The sequence below is a fragment of the Mastigoproctus giganteus genome, chromosome 6, assembly GCF_048544385.1.
Source record: "Mastigoproctus giganteus isolate SK-2022 chromosome 6, ASM4854438v1, whole genome shotgun sequence".
NCBI lineage: Eukaryota > Metazoa > Arthropoda > Arachnida > Uropygi > Thelyphonidae > Mastigoproctus > Mastigoproctus giganteus.
Genome location: NC_143580.1, coordinates 61,508,446 through 61,534,293, shown reverse-complemented (window position 1 = coordinate 61,534,293; position 25,848 = coordinate 61,508,446). Strand labels below are relative to the sequence as shown.

The 25,848-nt window shown below is 36.1% G+C and overlaps 1 protein-coding gene across 1 annotated transcript in view; it reads left to right on the top strand.

Moving 5' to 3' along the window:
• The window catches only part of LOC150084344 (G protein-coupled receptor GRL101-like), a 112,644-nt gene extending 90,758 nt beyond the window's left edge, over positions 1-21,886 (top strand). The window contains exons 12-22 of the mRNA XM_090376192.1: positions 4,605-4,679; positions 6,832-6,903; positions 7,711-7,782; positions 8,755-8,826; positions 9,045-9,116; positions 14,667-14,738; positions 15,099-15,170; positions 15,704-15,902; positions 16,892-17,548; positions 18,640-18,808; positions 21,453-21,886. Coding sequence (XP_090232318.1) covers positions 4,605-4,679; positions 6,832-6,903; positions 7,711-7,782; positions 8,755-8,826; positions 9,045-9,116; positions 14,667-14,738; positions 15,099-15,170; positions 15,704-15,902; positions 16,892-17,548; positions 18,640-18,808; positions 21,453-21,676 — 1,756 coding nt within the window. The 3' untranslated portion in view covers positions 21,677-21,886. The remainder of the gene's footprint in view (positions 1-4,604; positions 4,680-6,831; positions 6,904-7,710; positions 7,783-8,754; positions 8,827-9,044; positions 9,117-14,666; positions 14,739-15,098; positions 15,171-15,703; positions 15,903-16,891; positions 17,549-18,639; positions 18,809-21,452) is intronic.
• The last annotated feature ends 3,962 nt before the right edge of the window (positions 21,887-25,848 follow it).

Below are 25,848 nucleotides of genomic sequence, written 5' to 3'. Positions count from 1 at the left end.
GACTTTCATTTAAAAAACAGTAAAACTTACAACGACTTCACTCCCATTTTTCTTCCATGATTGTTTGAAGAGAATGTTCTTTTAATTATTTGCAATTGAAGATGTGTTCTTAATGGTACTGCATTGTGAACTTTTATGCCATCTCCATTTTAACGGTTGATCATTATTCAATGATGACATATGAGCTGCATACCTACCTTCTGAAAGAGATTTATTGAAATTGGATAAGAGTGAATTCATCAACGTTTCTATACAACGCATGTAATAAATTAATTGGAGAAATGTAGATATTCATTAAGTATAAACGATCAGTTAGATCAATGCTATAATTATTAGAATTATTGAGTGAGTCGAAATTAATTTCTTCAAGGTGTAGTTAAATTAGCAGTCTAAATTTGTCCTTGCAGTCTGTTGTTTTTATTTAAATTTTGAAATAATGTTAGAATTTTTTCCAGAAGAATATTGTATCTTTTTTAGAAAATTTTATACATGGTGTTCTAAAATTTCAGGGAACAAAAGCAGGAACATATTCTATTGATAAAAATAAGAAAACAAGTCCTATAAACCTAAACATAGAAAATGTCTTTCACACTTTAGCACTTTCTTTTCATCTCTAACCCCTGTCCCTTCTATTGGGAACTCCCACCTATGTGTCTTGCACTTTTCCTGCTCCAACTGGCCTGGGGTAGCCTTTCGCTCTGCCTACCCCTGCTTCCTTCCCTCTTCTTACCTTTCCCGCCCAACATGCCCCGTTCCTCTAACTTGACTTCTCTCGCTTTGCAAGCGGGGAGAGAGCCCGTCAGGCGTTCCTTCTACCTCCCTGGCCCAGCTTCTCGTGCCGGTGGGCGAATGCTGAAAGGCGCTTTCCATGGTGAATTGAGCTTCTCAGTAATTAAGAGGCCAATCGAACAACACTACTCACACATAACCCACACCCACTGGCTTTGCAATGTTGTGCATACATCACAGAGTACTCGGCGCGGATTTGTGGGCACCATAGGAACCGCTTGACAAACACGCTATGTCCATTTCGTCTTGGAAGAGTGGACTGATGCCTATTATCTACCTACCAAATTTGCAGAATCGAGAGATCTCATTTTACAGTAGCATAAAACATGGATTTTATGTTGCTCCATACAAAGTAATCTTAATTTGAGGTCGAATGCTCGTGGTGGCCATTGTACAAGGTCATCCAGGCGTACTATAGCCATAGCAGCTAATGCGCCAATAACCAACCATAACACACACACACACACCCCAGGTCATCCATTAATTATTGTACCTCACCAATCCATCGGTTATTATTCTTCCTGTTCAAAAAGTCAGAAACTTTTTATGAGAAAGTTGAGTTCGTTTCCAATGGTGCATAAACCACATCTGCAGATTTCCAAGGGGGGGGGGGTATCTACTCCAATAGTTCTCACAAAGTGCCTCACATGTTGATTTGCCGTTCCGGAAATCTGGTAAAGATAAGAACCACTGAGATTGTCATGCCAAATGAAAGATAAGAACTGCATGCCAAACATTAAAGGAAAAGGTATGCTGATAACGAGTACAGTACTGACAAGTAAGTTTTCTTCGACCCGGATATGAGTGTTTTAAGGGCTCAGAATTCCATTTCTTGTAGAACATGATAAAGCTGTAACCAGAACGTGGCTAAGAAATTGATGATCACGCGAATATTGCAAAATGAGCTACTGACAGCCCTATTATGAGTTTTTTGTTCACATAATGTCTTCCATATGACTGTAGATTGGAATATTGTTCCAGAATAAACTCCACCGTTTGTTCAGTTCAGTTTTGAAACATCACTGAGTGATCACTGAATTATGATCACCCCTATGAAAACTGAATGCGACCCGTTGGCCACGTGAGGTACGAGAGTGCGCAGTTAGTCGACCTACGTAGCATAGATAAGGTGTCAGTGGTTCAGTAGGTAGTAAAATTCCAAGCGTGATGGGTAAAAGGAAGGATTTATCGGACTTTGATAAAGGACAGACTGTGGGGGGTCGACGAGCTTGTGCCTCGATTTCCCAAACGGCTGAACTGGTGGGGTGTTCGAGAGCCGCCATAGTTAAAGTGTACCAGGACTGGCCTAAAAATGGTCAAACAACGACCCCGACCCGATGGCAAAACTGCAAAGGTCAGCAAAAGGTTGATGTTAGAGATGATCGCCGGGTCCAACGACGCGAACAGGCGCAGTACCGTTGAAGAGTTGACTACCCAATACAACGTGGGACAACCCGGAACAATATCTGGCATGACCATGCGTCGCACGTATGGGTTATACCAGCAGATGACCCCTGCGGCATCCTCTCCTAACCGAGGTTCATCGGCATAAAAGACTCGCCTGGTGCAAAGAGCATGCAAGTTGGATGTTAGAAGACTGGAAGAAGGTTTGCCTGTTGGATAAGTCACGTTATTTACTCCACACCGTGGATGGTCGTGTACGGATTTGGAGTCAATGCCATGAGGCTCTTGATCCATCATGCATTGTTTCAAAAGTGCAAGCCGGTAGAGGAGGTTGTATGCTGTGGGGCTTGTTTCACTGGCAGGAACTTGGTCTCCGCAATCTTCAACTGCTTGCTGACTGTATACATCCCACTATGTTACACTTTTTCCCGAATGACGACGGTGTCTTCCAAGATGAAAATGCGCCGAGCCATCGGGCACTTTTTGTGCAGGAATGGTTTGAGGAACGCAGTTCGGAGACCATATCGATTGGCCTCCGAACTCCCCAATATCAGTCCAATAGAGCACTTGTGGGACACTATGGAAAGGCATGTCATACTTCTGGATACAGCAATCACCTCCATACCTACATTGTTGACCGCATTACACACAGCTTGGTTGGCCCTACACCCCGAACGCTTCCAACATCTTGTTGAATCAATGCCACGTCGGATAGCTGTACTGTACTGAGGGCAAAAGGTGGAACTACGAAGTATTCGGTAGGTGGTCATAATTCAGTGATCACTCAGTGTATATTAATGCTGTAATTTTCGAGATGCAGACAGTAAATGTCTGTTCTTCGCTGAAGTACATCTTTTTCGATACTCGGAATTTTTGAAAGTTTGTAGCTTTCATGAAGTTTTTATTCTCTGTTTAGGTAGTTTGTTTGAACTTTTTCAAAACCTACAGACTCTAAATTTAGGCTAAGGAGTATGGGCATTAAGAATATCTGTGTCACGAGAGATAGTAGTACTGCAGAGAAGCTATTTGCTGCAAAATGTTGTTCCGAAGTCCATAAACTAAACGTGTTTGATGCTCATTGTACAGAATGGGGTGGCTTGTGTTATGACCTCCTCAAGAGCCTGACTTAACTATCCAAAATTTAATCCCTAGGGATTGCGTCAAACATCATGCATTTATGATAGAGCTACGCCACTCGACTTTAAATATATCAACTTTGGCATCAGAAGCAATGATAATAATATTTATTATCTCTTTATGAATCTATTAAGTTTTATCTCTGGACAACCATAGGCTAGAAAGGCGTTGATTATAAAGTAAGGTGCAAGTTGGCACATTTACATTCTAGTGGTTGTAATATTTTTCGAAGATCGATTTGCAGTAAATTGCACGCAGAATTGAAAACACCAGCACGGTAACCACGCACAAATACAGAAAGTAGAAGCACGAATGTTTCTTAAACAATCGCAAATGTTAAAAATAAACCTAATTTTTGGGGGAGAGGAGCACAATATTAAAAAAAAAATGTCTGAACCATACCTGGTCTCTCCTAAATAAACAATCTTCTTCTGAACAAATTGTGTTGTATATGCATCGTGTCACAGGAGAATTTTACATTCAGACTACACGGAGGATTGCCATCCTACTTTCGACGCAATATCAGAATTTATAAACTGGTATTTCTCGACAAGACGCTCTGGGTAAATAACTTTAAGAATTTTCCGTTGGCTGCTTTCTTGAAGATTGCCTAAAACTAAAAGCAACGGTCCCTGAGAAGAAATAACAGAACTATCTGAATATTTAAATCCATATTGTTCGTATGTATATGCAGACAAGAACAGATTTTTGTAATAGTTGAAGAGGTAGGAAATTTTGTGAGGATCCTCTCTACTCTGCAGTTGATAGAAATGGTTAAGGCAGTCGAAGTACAATAGCTATGAAGCCACTCGCAATTTAAATGAGGGCTTTTTTTGTATAATCTTCACAGAGCAATTACAACTATCAAAATCGTCTTAAGATATCTGTTGTCCAATACGTTTGTCCATTACGTGAGCCAAGTTGTCAAATAGCATGATAGAAAATGGAGGATGGTGTAGTGATGTTATGATATCTTGTGTTATATTAATTCTTATCATTAATTTTTTAAAACTTATCCTGTTTTATATAATAATATTATTTAAATATATTTATATAAATAATGAGTGAAGCCCATAAAAATATTCTAAAGGAGAATATAAAGTAACAGCATTATTAATGATAGACTACCAGAGGAAATTCTTCTTTAGGAGACACGTGACTTGTATTAGATGTCACGTGTCTACATCTTGATTTTCAATAGGCATATAATTATAACAAGCAGTTATTATTATTAAGTAATGATTATGGAACACGGATTCCATTTAATTTTTCAGTGTAATGAAAAATAACAGTCTTGGACCTGGGCTCTCAAGCGACACCTTTATTGGGATGGAAAGAATTAAATATTTGTAAGTATAGTTTAGTTATTTAAATGTGAATTTTAGTGAAAATGATTTATATTTTCTGTGTAAGAAATTTCAACCTAGTTGGCATTGTTCTGAATTTTGTAATATTTATTTAAATCATGTTAAAACATATTTTTGTGATTCGACAAAGGTCTAAACTAAAAGGGAATTTTAATTGTATATTTTAAAATTAAATAAACATTTCTGAATAAATTTTATAGAAAGAAGGCAGAGATGAGCTTCGGATGGGATTTCTAATTTATGTTGCATGGAAAAATGCTATAAATGGGGAAGATGTTCCACGTTTCTCTAATATTTCTTTCTGTTACTCAATACCGGTTTTCTCATTAAATCCTAAGGCTATAAAAGAAGAAAATTCAGGGAGTTCTTTATTGTACAACGAGCATCTGTAACAATAAAGATAATTTATTTCATCAATGGTTGCGACGAGCAATTTACTGTTGTGGGTTATATATTTATTTTTTTCTGGTTTGAAAAATGTTGGCATTTGCACTTTATTGCGAATATGGAATATTTCTTCTTCAGAAACCAATAAACAAAATAAGTAAGGCTCTGTTGAATCGCAAGAGGTCTCTTTACAAATCCGATAATGCTCCAAGAAAACTATAATTGCCATCCAAGAGTGCTACTTAAAGTGAAGAAAATGAGTACATTAACTCAGACCTGGTTAATGGAATGCATTGATCAGATTTACCAAATCCCATTTCGGTAAAACTACTTCTATGAATAACTGTATCGATTTCAGTTTCTCAGTGCTGCTTTATTCACTGGGAAAAATATCAGAACGTGCTCTAAAATTAGTATTTTTTCCATCTAAGGAGCCAGCTTGTTGCGTGTGAGGAGAATTTCATTTATAGAAATTTTTGGAACTTTTAACTCAGTACTGAGTTTGTGATTACCAGTAGTGAAGTTTTTCTCCGGGATTTAAGAGTTATTCCTCCAGACTGATGCTAGATTGCAAATGGATTTTTATTTTAGATTCAGAAGATATCTAGATGAAGAAATGTTCATTTGAAATATGTTATAAAAATGCAAGTATTAAAATATGTAGCCAGCATTTAAAAAGGTACAAATTTTCAAATAGCGAGTGAATAGGAAGTTCCACTGTATTCCATTCGGCAATCGAAGCCAAGAAATATTTCTCGTGGACAAAGGAGAAACTTTTATGAATATTTTAATATTCTGCAGGATGAAAACTGTTTTGTTATCTCCAAAAAGAAGAAATATAATGTAGAATGGTTGTAATTTCAATTCTCAAACACGATGGACAGTCAAGGAACCTCAGTAGCAAGTAAGAGAATACGACCACTGATGGCGATGAGCACCCTACTCCCATAACTGTCCCTTTCCCTCATATTGAGGGGATGATATTGGATTCCTTCTTGTATACAAGAAGTCTACAGTTACTGTATTTGTTACTGTACATCTACGATTAGAGTATTGAAGTCTACAGTAGTGAACAAAAAAATGGACCGATATTTATTCGCTTTCTGTGATTGTTACTTAACTTTTGTTTCTCGGTATATTTTACGAATTTGAGATAAATGGACCAAACCCACGGACAAGAATTAATTAGATTTCCTTCCTTAGCGAGTTTTTAAACTGACACGTTATTTTATTTGCTGGGTTTGGTTTGTTTAGTCTCTTTGTTTTTGTTACATCCTTTCGCTAAACTAGTTTACAGAAAAATGCCTAATGACGAACAGTGGGAGCAGACCATTATGGAAACACCTAATTATCTACATTTGTAGTGTTTCTATGGTAACTTGCTGTCACAACTTACCTGAAAAAGAAACAAAAGCAAGCTAACAATCTCCTCGTCTTCTTTGGTAATTGCACTTAAGAAAATGAAATTTCTTTGTTCTTTTTGCGGTTCAAAAAGGGAAATCTTCTAGCAGAAGGAACAGAAAATAAGGATGTTCTCTAATTTAGACACTTTCCTTGTTGTTTCTGTAAAGTTATACGACTTATAAAGGCATTTAGCGTAACGTGTTTTATTAATGTATTTCTTTACAAAATGAGGTAAAATGAGCCTGCATAATGTAGTTTAAATGAATCCAATAAATCTTTTTATAAGAATAAAGAATTCTCAGTTATATTTAATACTAATTTTGGCTTTTTACTTCGTTTTTAGAGATCTCAGCTATAACGATATTACCTTCTTGTCAAAAGGAATATTTCACAATCTGTGGAGGCTAAAAATACTGTAAGTCTAGTGTTTATATGGTTATGTACCGAAATGTATTGAAAAGTTAAACCAAAATTCATGGCCCTTCATAATAATATAACCCAGCTTTACAACTCATGCGATTTACTAACAAATACACCACCCTGGTCTCAGAGCCTCAGTTGCATTTTCACTTAAATAAACCCAAACAGTTTTGAAATTCTGGAATGCTTTTTTTTGCGTTCCAGAGTTTTTGGAACACAAAGGAAGTCCATGGCGTGCTTTCTGCAGATAAATAGCTTGACATTATTCCAGTAGGCTTCCATGTTAGACAAGCCTATCCTCAAGGAATCATACTGTAAATTATAAACACTAATCCTCCAAGTGGATTTGACTAGCAGCTAGGAGGTCTCTTCCAAGCAAACTTGCAGAAGATCGGTTTGCCTTCTCAACTTTATCTTCACAAAGGGTATTCAGAATTTATTTATTATATTCGGAATACCTTTTGGTTGGAAATAGGTTGAAATTATTCGTCTATTTTCTAATTCGGGGACTCATTTGAAATCTAATCTTGTTTCTTCGACCTGATTGATCAGCTAATAAGGCAGTCTATATCAGAATAATATATTAACTTTAATCCGAATGATATATTATCGTTATTATGCATATTATATGGTACAGTCAATAAGGAAATCTAAGTACAACTCATGTAAGAAATCTGTGTCTTTTCATGGGAGGGAAAATGTTCCCTGAAACGTAATTTTTTTCCTTTCAAATTTTATACTGAAGTTGAAATTATTTGTGTGTTTGTTAGGATGCTTAAATAATAGAATGTTTTGTTTTCAGCCTATTAAATAACAACGTCATCGTGACCTTAGGACCGGATACCTTTTTCGGATTGGCAACATTGCGTTCCTTGTGAGTATATTTCAGACTTTTTGCTCCATCAAAGAGACAAACCAACCAGTACAGATACACAAAACACAGACCCTCATAGCCTTATATGCTTTGATGCTAATCTAAATAGTAACTTCTAGTTTAAATATATTCGGGCGCTGCTAAAAAAAGGTTTTATTTTATATAACTTAGTTGAATTTTCCTTGTGAATACATTCATCTGCACGTCAGCATGGAAAAGGCCGAACCGTGCAAATGCTGAATGTTGTATTAGCATTAGCTATTCGCTTTGCCAGTCCATGTGTTTGCTCCTTAAGAACCACACACCCAGCTGTCACACCGCGCGAGTTGAATTAAGGGATGCTGCACAAGTACAGTACACAGAAGACGCATTGCATTTTTCCTGCACCTTTTTTTTTTCTTCATATATCACCCAAATTTTTACATAAAATAAACATGTGTAATGGCGTATTTTTTCTGAAATAGTTTAAGAAATGTTTATTTATAGTTTTTTCGTCGGTTTTCATATTTTCTAGGTACTAAATATGCGCATATCACAGACAAAATTGACTTAATACAGCAGTATGTTCTTGAGGGCCACCTTACGTCTATAATTATAATTGCTTAATAAATTATGTAATGTTAAAGTCTATTTTCTGTGTATACTTGTAAAATAATGCTCCAATTTTACAAATATTAATATCAACGTAGAACGTATTGAGTATTACAGCTCTGAGTCATACTGTCTCTTTCTGTGTATACATAAAATAGAAAGATTTGTAGATAAAGCAAATTATTTATAAACTAGTTTGAATTCTTTGGAATCAGTGTGTGTGTTTGTGTATATATATTTATATTTTAAATAATCTTTCACGTATTTAAGTTCAAATATTTAAAAACTATATATACAAAAAACTTTGAATTTCAAAATATTTAATCTCGAATTTTAACAAATCTTTCTGTACATAAGATCATTGTCTTCAATTCCATACAGGCATCTTGAAGGAAACAATCTGAAGTATATCCTCCCCATGGCTTTCAATGGCTTGTCATCATTGACGTCTCTGTAAGTATCATTGTTTCTTTTTCATTTGTAAATATTCAAAAGATATCATACGATAAAAACCTGAGTTCGATGGGACTCGAACTCGAGTCCCATCAGGGACTCGTTTAAAAACAACTCAAGTTTTTTAAATTGATTGGTTATTATCAAAGTTATTTCACTGTTAAGTTTAACTTAAGAATTAATATTAAAAATATGGTTTTCCTGTTTTTTTTTTTCAGTGATCTTAGCCATCAGGATCTTCGAAATATTTCAAGAAATGCTTTTCTTGGATTGCGATCTTTGCTTAACTTGTAAGTAATGAGAATTCTCCTAACGAATTTTATGAAGTGTGTTCATAACATTCTTTATGAATGCGCAGTGATGTTATAAATACACCTAATAATAGCTAATAACAAATATATTTATTTCTAAATTTTGTTCTAATTAATAATTATTATAATATTGTTGAATATACGTTCATTTCTAATTTATAATAATTTTTTAAACATTGTTAGATAATTATAAACTTTATGCACTCTACTGAGTTCCATTTTCAATCCTGAGGATCATTCTGCTCCCACTGCAGACCCTACAGTTCTGTATAAATAGATAACACTTCCAGTATATGTCAGTTTGAAAAAATTAAAGTAATCGCAAAACGGTTGAAGAGTCTGGTTCTTTTCAGCATAGTTCCCTGTGGAGTCCATACACTTTTTCCCCTGATGCTTCAATGTGTTGATTCCAAGTGCCAAGAAGATTTTCTCTGCGGCCTCCCAAAAATGCATCCACTGACTTTTCTTCGGCGTTTGCCTTTTGATATTTTTACGGAAACGCCTCACAAAGTCTGCGTAATGTGCCATGTGACTGTCTGGCCTTTCTGACTGTAATCCACAAGCAACATTTCATCAACATCCTAAAAAATCGATGGCATTTCCTTGCCAGTAGATGGAAGCAACTTGGATTTCTTTGGAGGTGGAGAGGAGCAGTATTTTACTTTTTAGACTGCTCCTTTGTTTCTGAATGAAAGTGATGGGCCAGGTCTCATCCAAGGTCACAAATCTTGCAAGGAAATTTGTTGGATCTGCTTGAAAACGATGCAATATTCACATGGGCGTTTTTGATCTGCTGTTAGCAACCTTGGGATCTATCGTGCTGACACCTTTTTAATAGCTAGCGCCTCTGTTATTATATGGTACGCACGTTCAGATAAGATTCCCAAAACGCTGGCAATGTGCCGAAACTGTCAGGCATCACCAGATCATGCACATTGACAACTTCTGGAGTGATGGACGTTACAGCGTGGGTCACCTTCCAGGGTCTCCCTTCCTCGTTTAAATTATGCTGTCCACTTCTTAACAATGGAATAGGAAGGGACATCGTTCCCCAGTGTACCATATCCTCATGAATTGCCTTTGTCATTAGTCCCGTTTCCTCCAAATATCGGATGACTGCACGGTGACTGATTTTATCCATCTTTTCTTATTAGCACAATTTTGTTGAACTCGGATATGTAATTCAAAAAAGACATTATTGAAACTGCATGAAACTTGGTGGGTTACTGTTTGAAGCGTTCTAAATTAAGACCGCACTACTCAGGCGACAAACATTTAAAACTCCCCCTGTGTTTCATCATCGTAATTTCTGGTCTCCTGTCAGAATATTTTTGGATAAGGAACAGAACTAGTGTGGTACCATTAATTGCACTGATGTTTGAGTTATGGTTCATAAGATGCAGTCTAATGTGATTATTATGTGTTTAAGAAAAATGTAAGCATACTCAGAGCATCATCAGCGAAACACCTTTTCCATTCACGTATACGTGAGAAATTGGTGGTACTGTATAATGCTCCTGTTAACTTTTGTATGTAGCCGGCGCCTCATGATTCCTGTTATAGATGTGTGTTAAGGGTCAAAGCAACTAAGGCTATGAGGCATGGATCTATTAGGTCTGCGATTGCGTATGTTCTTGCGTATGTAATTTCCACAGGAAATTCTGATCCCTGGGGGTCTATTATATAAAATTAGCAAAAACAAGTATCACTCTCATGAAGTGTACAACACTGTAGTGAACAAAAACACAGAAACCACTAACTGGAATGACTCAGTTAACGCCATCCTGGATCGCTTGCTCCCCCTGGACGATCTCACCACAGAAACTCCAGAACAAATATCTATTAGGAACAGCAACTCAACCTACCACTCCTCATATGAGACGGATCTCTTCACTCTTCCCGAGCTAAAGCTGGCCCTAAGCAAAATAAATATCTATAAATGTCCGGGTTTAGATCTTGTGGAAAATGCTGTAATTATTAAATTTGCCGAAATCTTTCCAGAAATACGTCTATGTACAACAAATGTCTTACTGAGGGGATATTTCCTAATCTCTGGAAGGTAGCTCTGATCAAAATTATTCACAAGCCGGACAAAAATAAATCAGATCCCAAAGCATACAGACCCAACTCTTTTTTTTGGCAAACCTTGGCAAACTATTTGAAAGATTGTTAGCACCCAGAGCAGCAGATTTAATTGAAGGTCAAAACTTAAATGTCTCCATCCCAATTTGGCTTCAAGAAGGGAAAATCCTGTGAAGACACCTTGGTCTCTTTAGTTAACCACATATCAGCTTCGAGGGCTAAATATGAAATGGCCATATTCATTGACTTCGAGGGAGTTTTCGATTCCCTCTGGTGGGAGAGCGGTCTCAATCGTCTTACCAAAGCCAAGTGCTCTCAGCACCTGTTCCAAGTTATTAGAAACTACTTCCAAAATAGACTCATCCAAGTAATCTCGAAACAGCAGTCTCTCTCAAGAACCATCTCAAGAGGATGCCCCCAGGGATCAGTTCTGGGACCCCTCTTTTGGAACATAGTTTTGGGCAGCTGGCTCACGCAAAAACCTGACAATATCTCTGCCGTCGCCTACGCCGATGATTTGGTTCTTCTAATTCCAGGTCGATCGCGTCTTCATCTAGAACAATCAGCCAATATAACTCTTTCTGAGCTAATCAAGTGGTCAAGTATACATAAACTGCGAATATCTGCCACAAAAACAAAACTGATAGTTTTTAAGGACAAGTTAGATTACAGAAGACCACAAATATAAACGGAAAGCAATTCCCTTTTGTTCCTTAATTAAAACATCTTGGCATAATTTTAGATGACAGGTTAACCTTCTCCTCTCATATTAATCACGTCGCCTCGAAGATTAAGAAGTTCACTGCAGCAGTTATCCGAATTTCCAAATCGGACTGAGGACTAAATAGGAAGACTCTCTTACTATATTATACAGCAGTATTCGTACCAATAACAACATATGCTTCGGGAGTCTGGTTTCATAGAGCCGTCAATGGTAAACTGCGTTCCAAGCTCATCTCCATTCAACGGATTATGCTGCTTGCCATGCTCCGGGCCTGCAGAACAGTGTCCTCTGCTGCTCTGCAAGTCCTTGCTAGAGTCTTGCCACTAGACCTGCATATCATCTACAAAGGACTATGCTATCGTCTAAAGCACGGAGCTCCCGGCGAGATTCTTGTCATCTCATGCAACTTAACTGCTAACATCAAAGACGAGAAACGGAGAATCTGGAACGAACTTATCAGTGTGTGGCAATCGAGAAGGGATTCCAGTACTACTGGTCAAGTCACCCGCTCTTTTGTTCCTGCAGTTACCTTCCCCCTCAACAAGAACGTCCGCCAATGGTTTTCTTCCAGCCTAACAACATCGTATATACTTACTGGGCACGGATCCATCAACTCCAAACTATTTCAATTTGGTTTGTCTGACACCAATCTCTGCTTGTGTGGTGCTGAGGAAACCTGGACGACTTTCTGTATCGCTGCAGTCTGTACCACGATGACAGATCTACACTACAAGCTGCTGTCAGCAACTTCTCTGAAGGAAATGAAGTGGCGCTGACTGAAAATTCTCAATCGTTCTCAGCTCTACAACAGTTCTGCTCTGCTGTTTTTACCAAAAGAAAGCAACTCTTCTCAAGTTTATCAACATATCCACAACAAGGAACCAACCCAACACCTGCAATGTCTATTGATATCTCTTAAAACTGATATCGCCTGCTATCTACTTTTTTTTTTTAAGCAGGTACCCCAGTTTAGACAGCTGTGGATACAGGATTAGCTAACACCCATTGGTATAGCACTACCTCCAGTGGGTGCGGTTTTCGTTCTTCCTAGGACAAAAAGACTGCTGGTTCCTGTACCACAATTAATACTTCTGATTAGTTGCGTGATGTGATTTGCTGTGTGAACATGTTACATGTTCATTACACTTATAACATTGTAATTAACACGATTATATGTATATATCATTATATGTATCATATATGTATATATATCTATGTATGTACATAGCGGATTTGCCAGTTTCTGGATAGGGGCTGCTTGTTGTTTTGTTAATAAAGATGTATGTTCTTCGGTCGATTTTTTGCTGGAAGAGAACACGGCGAAGAAAATCATGCGATCTCTCTGCTCACGACTGCTTATAAACTTGATTGGTTAAGAGAAAAGAAAATTGTTGACGTTATCAGTAAATAATAAATGAAGGATTATATTCAGTGTTTTCTGTTATCCATTTCTCCCACTCATTATTTAAAAACAAATCCTTAGTAGTTAAAGATATCCTTATGATGGTGCAGCTATAATAGACGGAGTAGTGCTCATTAGCTTACCAGAATTCAGAGGCTTTCTTTTCAACCTCTTGTTTCTGGATCTCCAAGGAGGGCATTATTCAAAAAAAGGAAAACCAGCAGCTTCATTTGGAGACCCAGTTAAAACTCGCTGAAATTTGGCTTGGAAATCCTCTGGAGAAAGCACAAAGTAAATGTGGAAATATTACTGCAGGTCTCAAAGACTTCTAACAAGGGGGCTAATTAGACGTACATTATGATTCAAATAGCATCGTGACCGGATACGAGCGAAAGACAGAAAGAAGCTTTAATCCCACTGCGCATGTTAAGTGACTTTGTTATTTACGATTTCAGCGTGACAGGGCACAGTTGTCTACATAGGGATGGTTCAGATCTTTCAGCCAACTTCGGGACAATATCGTGGAAGAGTTGTGATAAAGGGTAGATCTAATAAAGGAAAAGTTCTCGTGAACAACTTATAAACCCACTCCTAGGAATATTTCATATCATTTCATCCTCACATGGCCTCGATACAGATATGCGATCCTCTCTTCTTATATTCACCTCTCCACAAGATCGTCGAGTCTGTGTTTACCGATCATGGCTTGCAAAGAAAATTTGCCAGACACCCTCTCGCCATGTCAATACCGACTCGATAAGGAATCCGATTTCCTATTCAATGAAAAATGAAGTAGAAGCTCCAATATCAAATACGCAAACTATATTCAGAATGCAGACTTTTCTTGGAGTGGGCATACGGTAGGAGTGCTGTTATACAGATCTTCCACAAAGTGGTTTCGAAGCAATTATAGAGCTCGAGAGGAGTCTCCCTTCTCTGATCGAATTTTGGAGATCAAAATTCAAAAGTAAGCCAATACAGGTGGTATCAAAGAGAAACTCTGGTCACTACTGTCAAAGCAGTTCTGATATCGTTTCCAATACGGACTATTACATATATGGCCTTCATTCTTTCTATGAAATCCTTTAAAAAAATTTTGGTATTCATAATATCCCACCAGTGATGTTACAAACCGCTGGTATCCCCCAATAAGACCCCTAATTTCCTTTAAGAACTTGGCAATCTCCCCCTCAATAATACAAGGGCCCTTTTTCTAGAATTCACTTGTATAATACTGCACTTCAAATGACCTATCATTTAATTAACATTTTACAAATACCAGAATCATGAATGTAACTCCATCTGCGTTTTGTATTTTCAGAGATCTTTCCCACAATGTTTTAACCCATCTTAGGGATGGAACCTTCAATGGACTAGACAAACTCGCCATCTTGTAAGTTTATGTTCTTATTTATAACATTAGTACGTAAGAATTTCTGAAAGTATTTTAAGAATATAACACTTAAGTTTTTATCAGAAATAAAAAAAATATTTAAAGTATTTAAAATAAAGTTGTGGGAATACCAGGTAAAAAACTTTCCAGAGTTTATTTTCACTTAGGAGTTCTTTGATTGTTTAATTCTGAATGCAATTGTGTTCTTTAAGGTACGTTTATATAATTAAAACATTGAGATAGTTATATTCATGTAAAGAAGCATTAAATTCGATTAATTTTGTGCTTTTCATCTTCTAAGTATCGATAGGATAAAGATCCTAATTGTTCATTCGCATCCTCAATTTGTATCCCAAATAGGGACCTCTCTCATAACAGCATCTTGGCTATGGACCGCAAATTGTTATCTGGACTGAAAGCTTTAAGGAAAGTGTAAGTATTCTTAATTATAAACGAATACAATCACGAATAATAAAACATCGGTGAGGTTTGAGTAATTAAATCAGTTAATTAATCGATTTGTTGATGGAACACGATGTTATGTAGGAAGACTGTTAAATAAAACAGACACCCATAAAGTTCAATTATGAAGGCAAAATTAACTGGATTTTTCTCGCTTCGTTATGTTGTAAATTGTTGGCAGTAGAATAGAGAGGATAATATTGGGTAGATATTGATTTGAGAAATTAGAAGTCTGGGATTAAATTTGTTCTTTTGATCGACATTTTGATTCAAATCCATTTTTAATTAAAAATCTTAAATTCATAGGTACATGTCTGGTTAATTTTAGGCGCGTAAAATCGAGTTTTAATGCATAACGCGCTGATTGTCTTCATGTCCGTTTGTCCATCCGCATGTAATAATTCAGCTCTACTGGATGAATTTTTATGATTAATGACTCTATAAATTTCATTAAAACCGAACATTATTATTTTATTATTAGTATTATGTTTTTCTTTCATTAGAGTGACAGATGAGTTTCGATTTTGCTGTTTGGCACCATGTACCGTTGATTGTCTACCCGAACCGGATGAATTTTCCTCTTGTGAAGATCTAATGTCAAATGTCGTACTTAGACTGAGCGTGTGGGTGCTTGGGATAATCGCTGTTACCGGAAATATGCTTGTCATTATATGGAGGACGTTACACAGGACTAGCAATAGGGTAGGAAAAATTATTTGGTATTCTCCTCAATTTAAATTGTTAAAAATAAATTAATTTAAAAAGCACTGTTTCGTTTTAACTATCTCGAAAGGCTAATTATAATATTTATCTACTATTTCTTTTTCCCTAAAAAAAGACTATGCATCCCTGTATCAAGAAAATTTGGTCCCTTTTTTAATAACTCCAAACTGGTGGTGAAGAAAAGTCCGGGTTCGAAACGTTGATACGCCAAGACGAGTTCTAGGCAAGGCCTGGATGACTTTTGGTCTGAGTTGCCTTGAAATTAATTTAAGGAAACGTAAAGAGTATTTATTTCTCTTTGCACTCAAGGGATGGACAAAAACATGAGATAAACAGAGCCGGAGAAGATCGTATAATATGAAGCCTGGAAATTTAATTTGGACCAAGTTCTTCTTCATTTAAAATGAAAGATTTTGTTTTCATTCTTCAACGTTTTCGTGAAGGAATTCATACAAATAAAGCGTGGTATCAGCATGAATGAATCTACCAAGCAGAGTCTTATATAAGCAAAATAAAGTCCTTTGTGTTAAGCAGACTGTTGTCCCGAGTCTTCTGCGTTTTGTTCAGCAATAACAGAAGAGAAGCCTTTGGTCTCCTCTTTGGTATGTCTGCTGTATCTTGTAGTGCTGCCTTGGACATTACGAGTCTGAAATTCCATTCTGCTGAAAGAATTTCATGAAAAGTCTCGTGCTTTTAAACTGGATCACATTTCTGCCAATGACGAAAGAAATCCATTTTTCAGAGGTTTTCACCATTCAAAAAGCAACCATCAGAAGAAATTAATGATGTAAATAAATTTTACCAATGAACAGATTACCATCTTCCTTTGTCTACCTTTCCTGTAAAAATATTTACTAATTAAAATCGAGTTTTAATGTTGCAACAATAGTACAGATTCTAATTTAAGAAAGAAAATAATTCTTTTCTATCAATTTCCTCTTGGCATGACACTATTGTCCATTTTGTAGGTCCACTCTCTTCTCATCACCAATCTGGCAGTCGGTGACCTTTTGATGGGGATCTATCTGTTGATGATCGCCTCTGTTGACACCTATTTCCGAGGAGTTTATTTTGTGTACGACGTCATCTGGCGACACAGCCAACTTTGTCAGTTCGCTGGGTTCGTGTCAACAGTGTCCAGCGAACTGTCAGTCTTCACCCTGACCGTTATTACTCTCGAACGTTTCGTGTGCATTATTTTTCCTTTTCGCGTCAAGCGACTCGAGATGGCACAGGCGAAAGTCATCATATTTGGTGTGTGGATCGTGGTGTTCTTCTTAGCCGGACTACCGATTGTTGGCACCGATTACTTCACGAACTATTACGGACGATCTGGGGTCTGTCTAGCATTGCACATCACCCCTCAGCGTCCAAGTGGTTGGGAATACTCGGTGTTTGTGTTCCTGGCTTTGAACTTCGTGTCCTTTACGATGATCGCCATAGCCTACTTGTGGATGTTCGCTATTGCCAGGAAAACGAAGAGGGCAGTTAGAAATCCTGACAGTCGGAGTGATGCAACCATGGCCAAGAGGATGACTGTAATTGTGATGACAGACTTTTGTTGTTGGATGCCCATAATTCTCTTGGGAATTGCATCTCTTAGTGGAGTACATATTCCGCCACAAGTGAGTCTCTTTACTTTTTGCTTATTAGTATTAGCCATATAGGGGCAAGGAAGCACCTATGTTAAAACGTAATATACTTAATAATAATAAAAGAATAAAAATATAAAACAGACATAAAAATAAATAAAATATTAAATTCGCAAATAAACATTTTAATTGTTTATTAAGTTCATTGAAATGGCCATTGTTTAAGTATTAATAAAATTATGGATTATAACTAACACAATCAGTTTAGTTTTGTTTTGCCCTGATGATGGATTCCAAAGTGGATTTCGAAACGTAGCTTTCAATTAGTTTATAGAATTGCCCTGAGTATTGTGGTATATTGAGATATTTTGCGCATTTCGATTATTTACTATTGGCCTTATAGTGCAAGGAAGCCATAAGCCTCCCACTGCCCCAAAAATAAAAATAAAAAAAAAAAGGTAAAAATAAACAAAAATTAATAATAAATAAAAAAATAGAAAAATTTAAAAAATATAAATAAAAACCCTCTATATTTTCTCCCTTATGTAGGTAACTATCCACTTAACTCTTGAATTTAGCCACGCTATCAGACTCATTTTATTATTTAATTATTAACAGAAAATTATCATTTACATGTATGTCATTAATTTTGAGTATTAATTTTTTTGTTTTACTGTTTTTCCCTTTCCTTTATTTTTATCATCTTTTCATTAATCAATTTTACGTCTGCCTTTTATTTTTTGCCTTTAATATTTCAATTTCTTGTTTTTAATTTTGCTTCGGATCTTTTAACAGGATGAAAAGGTCCGGGTTCTAACCCCATCGATAACTAATGAAAAACTTATGGAGGGCTTGTTTCGGTTTTCACATGTTTAGACCACTTAAAGAAGCACTTCGGGGCAAGGACTCTGTCAAAACTTAAAGTAACCAAAAATAATTTACCATAAGCATTGAATAGGTAGAATATAACTCTTTTGAACATTCTTTGCTTCTTTTCACAAATCTTTCTCTTTAGAAATTGAATCCGGACCTCTCTTAAGGACGGCAATGTATTGTGCCGACTATGCTGCCAAGGAGTAGAATACACCCAAAATATTAACGTTTGCAAATTGATTTATCTTCAGGTGTTCGCCTGGGTTGCAGTGTTCGTACTCCCTCTCAACGCAGCCGTAAATCCTGTGCTATATACCATCTCGACAGCACCTTTCTTGGCTCCTGCCCGTCGACGAGTGTCTCGATTTCGATTTTCATTCATCAACTCGGTTTCAGGAGACTCCCAGAAGTCTGTGGTCGGTGAGTAGAGTCCAATTCGTTATAAATTATTCGCAATAGCATCGCATTTCTTTATAAGAGGCCAAATGAAATCCATGTTAATCAAAGAGCCATTTATAAGTCGTTTTCAGAAGCAGACAAACCAGATCGTTGACCATCACTCTGAAGAAAAGATTTGTAAATGCGGCTGTCACTGAAAACTGAATTTTTGTTTGTGTTTTAATCAGAAAGTCCTCCATATTATGACGACTTTCTGATTAAAGTCATATTTTATTATATTTATGCTATCAGTTGTTGTGGAAGCTTCCTTTGTCCCTTCTGCTTTTCCCTGAACGAGATGTAAACACACGGAAGGTGAATCTGATACCTGTCGTGAAAGAAGAATGCCTCAAAGGTTTCACGTTTGTTTCCCAATGTCTGCCTTCGTTGGAGATATTTTATATAACGCGTCGTATGCCAGGGTTGTTACTAACTAACGGCTGATCTGTCATCTTTTCTGGTGAATGTCACATCGTGAAGTGCCCCTAAGGTAAAAAGTAACAGGAAACTGTCATCGTATGGCTAATTTTGTTCTTCCGGTGTGTCAGCTGTAGCTTATTTCCGTGGCATATCATAGCACGGTGCAAATTGCAGTTGACAACGAGCTCCCGGGTGATGTTATTCACTCGCGGTAAAATGACGGTGGATCGAAGGTTAGCGACGCGCTTATATGATTACGAAATGCGTCGACAGAGAAAAGTCTTTGGTCATGTGTACAAAAACATCTGAGGAATCGAATTGCTCTTAAAATCACGTTCAGAACGTTAAGGTTAACACTGCTAAGTCGGAAATCTTCGGGCGGTCGAAGGTTTCAAAAATATCAAGAAATATGTGCATCCGCGGACATCAAGAGACCTCAGATTGAAGATTGGGCTTTGTCTCCATAGAAGCGTCCTTTTAGATTGGCTCTACTGGTATAATACATTGACCTAAAAAACTTTTCAAAAATGTGGTTATTAGCGAGACCCTTCTCCTTGAAAATATTGAGAAGGACTGGCTGAATGTTTGTTTGTTTTTTTAATTCGTATAACAAGGATCCCTGAAGCTGAACCATTGCAGCATCCGTTCTAGCTTCATCTATTTATATGGTTTTCTTAATCAGTATTTGTCTCAGCTTCGTCAGTAAAAGGGACCTCCGAGAGTGGTCAGCAGGAAGACCGATCCTCCTACTCAGGACAACAGTGGAGTTAAAGAACTGATATTTCAGATGCAGGGAAAAACCAGAGATTCTAGCGAAGGAACCTTGCAGCCCCTGCCCGAGATCAGCAAACTTTGTCTCTGCAGAGCTGCCACCACAGTGCCCAAGAAGATGGACAAGAAAGAGTCTTCTTCTTGGGCGCTGGAGGTTTGTTCACTCGACAGCCATTGTTTATTGACACTTTTCACTGATACATGCCTTGCCTTTAGGGACGTTCTGACTGTACCCCCTTGTGAGCTCTCTGATATAATCTACTTTTCTTCTAGTGAAGCATACTGATGGACTATATCGATGGGAAGCGCTGGCATGTTGGGATATCCGATTCGTCTAATATTTGGTACTTTGATTTAAAAGGAAATCATAACTACCGACATGCACACTGGTTTCCAAAATTAAAGGAATATACTGTTATTAAATTAATGAGAATTATTTTATGATACTAGCGTACCTGAAGAATTACAAAATATGAAGCCATTTTAACTTCAATTTTCTTTTTATTTTAGGCTAAGCAGTGAATATATGTGTGACCTTACTTTTTCTAATAAAAATATGGTTTAAATATTAACTGAGTTTATCTTTCCTGTGGTTTATCTGAAAAGGCTGCATTATTCTGAGTTAGATATACAAGCAAATCTGTCACTATATTCACATTAAAATGTAGGTGTACAATTTTGAAAGCTGTTTTTTAAAGTTGTGTTTTTTTGACTCTATCAAGGAGTCTGAATTGCTTGCTATGCATAAAGTTCCTCCCGTTTTTTAACTGTTCTAAACACGTGTTGTCTTCTACAGCCACAACTGGGAGTGTCATTTGACATCACGGACAAGAAAGAGTATTGCACTGCTTTCAAATATTTTTATTTTAAAGTAAAGTAATTGTAAGTTGACCTTTTGGCGATGTAATATCGCAAAAAAAAACGTTAATATCCCAATTAGCCAGCGCCTCATATTTAAAAACACAAAAAGAAAAACCGATTAACCATCTGGCGATGTAATAAAATAGTGCAATACCAGAGAAAACCATTGTGAAAGCAAGATTTATTCTGCTATTAGCATTTAAACCATTACAGTAACTAAGCAGTTTAAATTCTGCTGGCTCCAAAAAGGAAGGACAGGATAGTCCAGCTAGATCCACATAATTTAATTATTCTATTTAATATTAATCGGGATGTTATTGATGTTATAATTATGATTTAATTTCTTTAATTATTAATGGTTTGCTTTATTCGCCAAAATCATAATGCTGAGCTTCATCCTACGATGAATTTACATTTACAGAATTTAAATTAAACCGTCCACTTGATGAGCTATGATTGAACTGTGTAGTCTTTTCCCATATATCAGCATACGATTAGTATTTTAAATAACCACGTTATAAATAATCTAAAATACTTACTGTATATTTTCAGTTGTGTTTCTTTATATGTACAGTAACGTTGTCGGACGCTTATCTCCGGCCAGAGTCATTAACAGCTCTCTCCTGCCACCAAGAATTAGTACCCATGAAGAGTCTTACCACAGATGCTCAAAAAACGCCAAATTGCCACCGCAGATGGCCGCACTCCGGATGTAACTTGAGAGAAAATCGCATTGGAAAATCTCCCCAACAGCGAAGGGCCCTAGCCCTTTTCGACAGAAATGCTTTGTATGACTGAATATATTGTGTGTATCTTTTTTCAGATATTCGGGATGTGATTTGAGGTAAAACCCGACCAGCACAAACCATCTCTAAACATATCTTCGCACGACATTTGTGGATGTAACAGGAAGAGGAAGAACGCGCATTGGATCCAATGTGATTGTTTCTGTGTGAAATTAAAATATATTTCTTTTAAAAAAGCTTCAAATAAACATATGTATGATAGCCTGTTGTATTATATATTTTCTGTTTATATTTTATGAACTTTCACTGGTTTAAAGCTTGGTAACATCTTCTGTACTTCAATAAACTCACAGATGGCAATCAATATTTAACATCTCTGTTGTTGATGAGATTTTGATGGGTTCATAAATGGTAAAAAATGTTTCTTTACTTTATGGTTGGGCATCAGTCATCTGCTAATGACAACTTTACATAAATACAGTGATTTTTGCCATTCCAGAAGCATGCACTTGTTTGTCACCCCCAAAGGTTGCTGATTGTTAGCTTTCGATTTAAATTTTTGGATAATTAATTACACTTTGATATTGCCAGAAATAATAACTATTATCAAAATATAATTTTTCAAAATTAAAGAACCTTAAATATACACCATGTATTAATCACAATAACTAAATTTACTGATTAAGTTATGATAATACGAGATCAATAAATATCATAAAAGATTCTATTTAATATTATTTTGTACGTTAATTTTTCCATGAATATTCATTTTACAATATAAAAATTATGAATAAATATTTTAATAAATTTTTATAATATCTTGAGTTAACAAACCGCAATTTTAAAATAATTTTGCAAATTACACCAATTTCAAAGCTATATAATTGAAGTATCAAAATATATCGGTGTTAAAATGCTAATTTTGGTCTACTTGGATTATATAAACATTTTCAATTGATTTTATGGATTAGTTTAAGACGTAGTGGCTTCAGATGTATATTGAGAAAACCAGAGACTATTGCAAGCTGGAATGAGTCTGGCTTTCTGAATTCAGTTCTCTAAGTATAAAAATTACGCTTAAGGGAACGAATAAATAACAATCTCTCATTATACGTATTTCACTGAAGACATCCATCATCCATACAGTCGTTAAGATGAAGAGATCGTTTATTTTTTCGAGACCGCTTTTCTGACGAGTTGAAGAAATTCAGAGAGCTGTTACCATAGAAACGAGTTATTTAAAATGATGGCCTTAATACTTGGGATATGGAATTTTTTCAAATACTCTGTAGAACGGAAGAGATTATTGTCTTCTGAATTTACAGACAGAATTTGTTTTCGTCACTGCTGTCAAAACAAGGCCACTAAGGATATATAAATTACGAACAGATAGTACCCAAGGCTGATGGAATTTTAATTGATTTTTCAATATAAAGCAGGGAATAGGAAGCTATTTTAATAACCAAAGAATCAGAATTTTGAACATTATGATGTAAAAACATTAAAGAAAAGGAGAAAAACATTTTATTTATGTAGCCATTCTGAGATTAGAAATGAATGTCGTATCCGGAGTCTGTTCTGCCTCCTTAACAGCGTAACTTTGTGGTAGAAAATTAGTATCTATCTTGTCTTGATCTCATGGAACCTACCCTCTTTCTACTATTCGAATTCCACTGTAAGAAAGCAGGAAGAAGAGAAACTCTTATTTATATTAGCGATCCTTAGCACTTGTACAATTGTACCTCGTACAATTAAAAGAAATATAACTTATGTACTCAAGTACACTCAAATTTCTTCTAGATGTGCCCGTCTTTGTGACAATCCATTGAAATTTGTGATGATGTACAATTTTTAGAAGAAAAAAAAAATTCTTTTAGATGAACACTTCGCTGCACGAAAGCACTAAGCAAAATTATCAGTTTCTTTTAAGTAAACAAATACACCTAATTTTTTTTTTTTACACGATAGATACGTTCCTGAAAAATACGTGTAAAAAATACATTGTATTTATGGAAGAAAAGAAGATTGGTTCTTGATCTAAAAATAATTTAAAAAAAACACATAAAAACATTCGTTTTAAGAATATTATTTTATTTCAACAAAATACACATGTAATAATATGTAATGAAAATGTATTAAAGTAAATTTGTTTGCATAAAATGAAAAAAAATTCTTCATGAACAAAAAAAAAAGTCTGTTTTACACATAACAAGATTTTATTCATTTTCACTTTCTGATAATAAACGGCGCATACTTTTACGAACGAATTCAGTTATTAATGGTTGTGTTCGTGTTTTGGTTAGGCCGTTATATAATTCTCTGTCAGAGGCTGTCAACAACTTCAGTTCACGTTGAAACTTCCCAGCGCGTTCCTCATTAGGGTCATGTTTGACAAAATGATTACCTAATTTTCTGGCCAGTTCCAGACCTTCTTTTATTAAATCTGCAATTAGAACAGGATCATTTTCTTCATTATCACTGCGTTCTGTGGGATAAGGAGTCAGAAGGACAACCTCTAATATTTCATCTTCGCTTAGGGCTTTGTCGGTTAACAATTCATCAATATCTTCAAACGACAAATAATCGAATCCTTCTCCACCAATTTTGTGTGCCATTGTAATGATGTTGGGAAATTCGTTCGTATTAGGGATGATGGGATCTTTGCTTTTTACCGCTTTCCAACACGCATTTAAAGTTGCTGGTTTTAATTCAGTTAACGCTAATCCAACTTGATTGATACAATCCATAATTGAGAATTTCTTCCACACATCAATGACTGTTAGTGTTTCATCATTCAGTTTGTCCAAAACGTGTTGGAATGTTCGTTTTACGTAGTATGTTTTAATTGTCGCAATTATACCTTGGTCTAGCGGTTGTATAAAGATGTAGTATTAGGTGGCAGAAATAAAATTTGTACGTTTGGGTGTTCCAAGACAGGATGGCTGGGTGCATTGTCAAGAATCAGAAGAACTTTAAATTCGAGACCTTTAAAATTCATATAACGTCTGACTTCTGGGACGAAACATTTGTTGAGCCATTCTGTAAAGATAGCAGTGTTCATCCAGGCCTTCTTGTTTGCCATCCAGTGAACAGGCAGTTTATTGATAACTACACCTTTCGTTGAACGTGGGTTTAGGGCTCGATTTACCAGCAGTGGTTTCAACATGCGATCTCCTGAAGCGTTGGAGGAAAATAATAAGGTCACACGATCCTTAGCTACCTTAAAACCACCAGCAGAAAAGGAGTGTATTTTCAGATGACAGTGAAACATTTGATGCCCATTGGTTACAGTTAAAGGCGAAAATTCCTTTCTGACGTGTATATTCAGAGAAATTTTAAATTGGGCAGTTAATTCTTTAAAAATATTGTTCAGGAAAAGCAGATACCCTCTATATTCAATTTAAAAACAATCTTCAGCGGCCAAGGAAGGCACAGTCTTAGGTTTGGATCATCCACCTCCCATCCTCCCAAGAATTTCCATTCCAATTTCATTCAAACTTTATTTCTAACATTACCCTTCATTTGCTTAAATGTATCGGCACATTCATCCAAGATTTGTGCCGATACATGTTATGAACCTTTACAAATCTCTGGATTAAAAAAAAATCAAATGATATTTAATTTTACATAATTCACAGATGGAAAAAAAATATTCTTATTGGAGAGAAAATTTCATATTTAACGATTTTTTTAAAGAATTTTCTCTTTCTCTCTCTTAATACAAAATCCACCGAAAGAAAGTTAACGTTTGTGTTTTGTCTCGACATTCCCTCCACTAAATCTCTTGCTGACAAAATAAACTCTCTGCATTAGCACCAAATCCCATACCACGCGATCAATTCTCCTCAGGCAGCAAGAATTATAATAAGGGTGGTTGATTCTAAACAGATTACAACTGTTTTGTGACCCAGATAAGACGATATGTTTACAAGAAAAGGAGACACCTTTAATACCCTTACGTATTAGTAATTTACATTTATATTAGACTTTCTATGGTGTACATTGTCTTCAGCGAGGATCAGGCCATGGACCAACTGGAACCGAAACTTTTCAGTGTCAAAAACATGGAATAATTTGATGGTCACAGCCTACGTGTCGAGATAAAGGCCGCATTTAAATATATCTTTAATTATACTAATTATCTCTAGTTAATTAGAAAGGATGAGTTTCGTATTAATTCTTTGAAAAGCGTTGTTTTATCTTTGGAAAAAAAAATAATCAATT